General features: G+C 34.3%; 1 protein-coding gene across 1 annotated transcript in view; it reads right to left on the reverse strand.

Annotated features, from left to right (window-relative positions):
• LOC148677960 (serine/threonine-protein phosphatase 2A 55 kDa regulatory subunit B gamma isoform) overlaps window positions 1-6603 on the reverse strand; it is a 164519-nt gene extending 157916 nt beyond the window's left edge. The window contains exons 1-2 of the mRNA XM_088629076.1: window positions 6081-6603; window positions 5930-6001 (exon numbers count right to left, since the gene is read on the reverse strand). Of these exons, the coding sequence (XP_088485202.1) occupies window positions 5930-6001; window positions 6081-6087 (79 nt within the window). The 5' untranslated portion in view covers window positions 6088-6603. The remainder of the gene's footprint in view (window positions 1-5929; window positions 6002-6080) is intronic.
• Window positions 6604-6621: the final 18 nt, after the last annotated feature.

Raw genomic sequence — 6621 nt, forward strand, 5'->3', positions numbered from 1 at the left:
CTCTTTATGCTTCAAGACTTCCTGTCAAGAGGCAAAGTTATTGTTTTAAGTATAATCTGTAAATTTCATGTGATCTCTAACATTCATGTAACATTCACATGAAGTACTAAAGACATACTCTATGGTCCTCATATTACAATATATTCTAATGCTTTCTACAGGTGTAGAACAGCAACCGGATTATGAGAACTGGTGTCTCTCGTAATATCACACCTAAGATCAAAGACAGAGATTCTGAAAACATAAAACCAAGAGCAGACGTTTGCAATAATGCCTTTGATACTGCAATACAACACTGTCATTTAAAGTTATAAATACACATCTTCTTTCGATATTCTACTTATTGGCATAACAATAGGGTGGTTTTCTAACTAGCAATGCATTTTCCCCATTGCAAATATAGTAAGTTTTAGTTTGCTCCTAAGAAGAAACTGACTTTCATAGTATTTCATAAGACCAAACTCATGTGTGTATAACAGGCAATTTACACCCAATATGAAAGGCAGAAAGGCAAGATAAAATACAGCTTGTTTAAGTCTCAATTTATACTCAGTATACAATTTGTTGTTCAAATGGCTTTATTTGTGGAAGTTTAACATCTCTGTCAAACTTGGGTCATGTTAAGATCACATACAAAACACTGCTCTATTCCACTAATTCTAATTCTACAATTGCCCATTTCAGTACCAAATGAAACATCTATAAGGACATGAAAGTGACAGCTATGGTATAAATTAACCCCTTTGGCACTCTGAATACTAATAATACTAATGGACTAAAGCAGGTATTTTGGATTCGCAGGCTCTTATTAATGTATTATTTTTCAAATTTGTTGAGGTCTCACAGCTTCAAACTCAGTAAAGCTTATTATTTTTCAAAAGACAATTTAAATATTGGAATATAGCAATTATTTCCAAAAAATTAAAAACACAGATGCAATAAGCTGTTTTAACCATGTAAATCATAGTCTTTTAGAAGCAGCACTTAGGTGGCAATTGCTTTTATAAAAACAAGAAAACTTGTTTGCACACTGTTCCTATGGTAACACAAGGACTGATAGATGGCTGTTCATTTGCAGATGGAAATTGAAAACATGCTTTTCAAGATAATCAATTACTTTAAAGCATTTCTGGGCATGTTATACATACTTTCACCTTCTCAGTCACATAAGCTATTTATTGCTGTGCATGATTATTTGAAATAGTGAAATACTACCGCAATGCCATTGAAAGGTATATAACATCTGTACATTAAGAGTGGGACCACACACTAATCTGGTATTGTAGACTCTTGGTACACTCTTCTTAATAATCCAAGTCTAACTGTCTTGAATAGAAGGTCTTTGTGTTTTCTAACCACTCAAAATACAAACAGCACTGTAAACTAATAATGTTAGAAATACTAACTTCCATAAGAGATCTTATTGAATATTAAATCATTATGGTGTTGGTAAGGTTTCTAAATATAGAGTTCTTCAAAATTATAATGAACAGCCCTTTAAATTTCTTGTGGGTTTTTTTTTTGCCTATTCTGTTTATCTTAACTCCATGGAAATACTGTACTTTGTCTTTCTCTGTTAAAACAAAAATCAAGATCCTCAAATTATTTGTTTGATCTGAGTTTTAAACAAAAAACGGACACGGATTAAGCCAGATTTATCATTAATGTCATTTAAAAAAATTACACACTGCAACCAGAGTTGAGAATTCAATGGTCCTCAAAAATGTAGAAAAGGGAAAAGGTAAAATTATGATATTGATAATTATGATATAATGTGGTTAAAATTGGTTAACACCTTAGTACAGCTTCATTTAGACTACTGCATACAGTTTGATCTTTAGGTTTGTAGAAAGATATTGCTGCTCTGTACTCAGTCCAGAGAAGAGCAACCAGATACATTCTGGGAATTAAAAGGAATGTCTTGCAAGTCTAAAAGCACAGGGGACCTGATACAAGCATTCAAAATCCACAAAGGGTTTGACAAGGACAAGGTCGGCGCAGTGGACATGCTCAGAATCGATAATGGAACAAAAACAGGAAAACAAGTAGAAACTATGTGTATTTAAAACTGAGAACGGGAGACACTTTTTTATGCAAAAGTTTGTGAAAGTATGTTGTGGAAACACAGCCATATTGTTGAAGCTGATACACTAGCTTCTTTCAAGAAAAGGACCCACAAGATCATAAGTTCAATAAGCTACTAATTAACATACAGGTTGGTTGGCTCAAACGTCTCCTCTCATTTGTACCTGTTCTTCCAAAAGTAACATGATTTCTTAATTTTTATATATAAAAATTGGGTACTTTAGAGGGGTACACCTTAAGTGAATATAAAATCAAAAAGGAAAAAAGTGAAAAGAATTGAATTTATCTTATCTTCCTGAGTATTTCATATAGATTACATAAACCCAAACCTAACTTTATTCTTAACCAAGCCCCTAACAAAAAATCTGGAACAGAATAACACATAATTCAGTATTTGTATATAATCTGATTGTTATTTCATATACTGTACCTACCAAGATAGGCGAGTTAACCCCAAGGAAACGTCACGGTATCACTGAAACAGTCTTTTACTGCCACCAGGTGGAGTTTTAGAAGAAGCATAAAAACAACTTCAACAGAAAAGCATTTGTTTAATCTGTACATGCATTCACAAAAATTAGTAGAAAACTGAACCAATTTGTATTGATTTTCTAGTTTCCAAAAACAGAACAGGACAACTGCACTCACACCCCTGGGGGTTCTACAAGAAGTCCTCTAATATGAAGTGAGGCAACTACCATTGAGGCAATCATGCAACAAGCATTTAACTGCACAGGCGACAGCACTCCGATCCCCTATCATCCCTGTCTGCAAACAATGATGTCGAGATAGGATAGAATCCGAAGATGCCAGCAAAGGGAATTTCGAGGTTCCCAACACTACACCAACATCCGTTTCAGTAGGTCAGCCACAGCCTGATGAATAGAACATATAGAAGAAACCCATGAAACGTTTATTTGGCACTTACTCTGTTGAAGAAACTGTAGCTTGTCCATGAGGACAAGGCTGACAGGACCAACCCATCCCCTCTCGTCACAAGGAACGAGCCAGGGAAGAGGGAGAGGTGCGAGAAGGAAAAAAACAAAAAGGGGTGCTCGGACGACAAAACATTTACACACAAGAGCAGTATCATCATCTGTTTTAAAACACCACTTAGAAACACTGAGGCCAGTCCAGAAGATGCTGTACATAGCAGGTTCCTTAAAAAAATAAAGACTGGTACTATTATTCAGCAAGAGAAAAAATAAAATTGTTTTAAATAAAAACAAATACTCTGCAATACAATATGTGATGCTACCAAGATTAAGAGGAAATTTAAAAAGCCCACTACATTTTATATGCAACTGGAAACAGACAACAGGTTAGTGCACTTATTTCAGTCTTCAGAGAGTCAGCATATTAAAAAAAGTCAAGTACAGAGAAGTCAATGAAATCCATCACCTGTCTTCAGCAAATGTTTTTATTTTGTTTGTTTGGCCATCAATAACAAAATGAAAAAAACAAGTTTTATTTTTCATTAGTAAACAATGAAAGTCATCCATTCAAATTCTGGAGCATAAAACTGTAGAACCAGGCAAGGGAAGATGCAGTCAGGGACCTACGAGTTTCACCTGAAAAGGTAATAAATGATGCTCATAGCAATCCTAGTTCACGGGGAAAAATAAAAATACAAGATGAACAGTTTAAGATAGTCTGCAAACTTCACAAATAAAACAGCACATCTACATTGTAGCAATGAAGAAACTTGAACCTGTCATGCACCAAGCATTTGTCCTACAGTATATTTCACACAACACATGCAGACACAAGAGGCCACTTTAGGGCTCCTTAGTGTCAAGACAGAAAGGCTAATAGAAGTGAATATTACTACTAGACGTAAGCCAATAAGCAAAGAGAATTTCTGACCATACACTAACGGCAACATCCAACTAAAAAATAAAAGCTTAAGAGACTGTAATGGAAAATGCCATGGAGAATAAGCATCATGACTGCTAGGAAAAATGCAAAGTACAAAATGCCCTACTCTAGTAAACCTACTGTACAATAACAGGACTGCTTGGGAGATGCAAATCAAAGAACATTTATTCCCATTCTGGTTTAACAGTTATGGGAATTCTTGAGCAAGTCCATGGAATTCTGAAAAATGCTATAAACCCTTATGTACAAAATGAATACACAACACATGCCTTTTACATTCTAGGTTTAGTGAAATTAGTATTTTTTTTGCATGAGTACTTGAGACTTTTTGAAATGTAAATGCTGCCAACACACAATCTTAAAGGAAGCACATCTGCCTCTTACAATATCATTTTAATTTTATTCTCTTTAATAGCTATAGTACACTGACAAATTTAATTCATGAGTTCAGCGCATGAAGAACAAAAGAACAAGATTATCCTCAGCATGAAAGCAAGCAAAAAAGATTAAAAGCACCCATTTACACAACAAATAAAACTTTGTTGTTGTTAGAAAAATGATTTCAGCTGCTGGATTCATATACCGTTGTTAGACACAAACACTGTAGATAGAAGCACTTAGCTTTGAAAAAGATTAGAAGCTATTTCTTAAATAAATTTTAATGAACTTACTTGCATATTAAAGATATTTAATAGTGAATGGCTAAAAGCTAATGTAACTATAAACACTAATGTCTTTGTACAATGCTGTTCTAAAGGTAGTATTGTGCTAATTTTCAACATTTCAACATAAAAATTACATGTTTAAACATTTACTTTTTTAAAAGCATACACAACTTTCAGCTTGCACATCAAAATCAAAACTGTCCAACACTTTAGTAAATGCACTTTACAAAAGGATACTGCCTACTGCACTAAAAATGTTTTTTGAAGCAGTCATTTAGTCTATTCTGGCAGTCAAGCCAGGACTATTCACCTTCATTCACCTTAAAGAATGCATGAGCATTGCAATGAGCAGAGATTATAAGAAGACTTGAGAGTTATTACACTAGTATCTACTCTACTCAGTTGTGCCTTCATGCACAACATGCACAAAGTTTGTGTCATTTTGATGAGCAAAAATATACAGGTAATAATGCACACTCTATTTCTGACAACAATGGTACTCAAATAGAGGAAATGTTTTGTGGTACAATCAACAAGTACTATAAAACAACAGTTAGCTTTAATGTGACTTAAAATGTTTGATTCTTTACCCAGTTCTTATTATTTTGACTGTGTTCACAATGGAGGATTATTTCCCCACTTATTCACCCTTAGTCCTTGGTTGATGTAGCCCAGCAGGTTTGATGAATAGTTTATAATCCTCAATAAATTAAGATCTAAAACACTGACAATACAGACCAATTAAGTGAACAATTGATTCAATTAAAGTCAGTAAGAGTCCATGGATGAATGCAATTCAGAAGACAAGATGGACCAGGAATGAATATACGAAAAGAAAATCTTCAGTTTCGATTAACATGCACCCTTCAGTACAACTCAATGGGATCTATCCAATGTGTAGAGACGTTCCATAACATCGCTTTTAATTTATTAAAATATTTATTTCAGCATTTAAAAAAGATATTCGTCACCATATCTTTATCAGAATTGCTATATTACAAGACGGTACTGTGGAAAACATCACAGTACCCTTCTATAGGTTAATTAATTAAAATATGTAAGAGGTGTAAAGAACAGCGACTGAGACGTATCATATCTAAAAACACTCATTTGACACAAATCTGTCTGAACAGTAAAGCTTTGAAGTCAATTCCTGAACTGGTGCATCGGTTATTTCAACAATTGTACATTAAAATTTAAGTGTGCAAAACTCAGTTCTAGAAGTAAGTGGATTTAGTATTGCATTACTTAAAAGAAAAAATCGATAAGCATCGGTTTACTCACTGAGAATAACTTCTCACCTTTCGTACCTTCGTATACCTTCTTTTTTTTAGATCCATTTACTCGAACCAAAGTCCAGCGAGTTTCGACCCCTAGAAACCAATATCGACATATAAATTTCCATTTTATCGTACATGATACATCAAACAAACATCAATGTCATATACATACCGGACATCTCTAAATGTAATTGTCATTGACCATCCAAGAAGTGAGTATAATCCTTTACAAACAAGCTGCTGCCCCTCCAGCAAGTTAAACCTTCCGACTCCTCTGTCCTCCTGTCTGCTAAGGTGGGCGGGGGGGTGTACTTGTTCTGAAAATGTTTCACTCTTTTATCAATTAGGATTTATTTCAAGATGTTTGCGTAATATGTAAATTTTCCAACTTTGTAGTGACACTTAGTTCAGAACATGATATCGTTCTTTAGAAATTCCTATGTAGCGTCGGATGCAAATATACAACAACAAATAAAACTATTTAATCTCATTTGTAATGGTCATCAACGTGGTTTCAAGTCACTTAATCCATCGTGTCTGTTTGTAAAGTGCATGCAAAGTATTAAAACGACTGACTAAATTGCAGTTTTTAAGTGAGAATTGCGTCTGTTTGTTCGTCTTGCCTATGTCAACATAACAAGTCTAAGGTTTACATGGTCGCGCGGGTATGAAAGATTCCACAAAATGAAAGAAAAATGTTTCGTGTTTTGACA

This window comes from Lepisosteus platostomus, chromosome 1 (genome assembly GCF_059453375.1).
Source record: "Lepisosteus platostomus isolate fLepPlt1 chromosome 1, fLepPlt1.hap1, whole genome shotgun sequence".
In the NCBI taxonomy this organism is placed as follows: domain Eukaryota; kingdom Metazoa; phylum Chordata; class Actinopteri; order Semionotiformes; family Lepisosteidae; genus Lepisosteus; species Lepisosteus platostomus.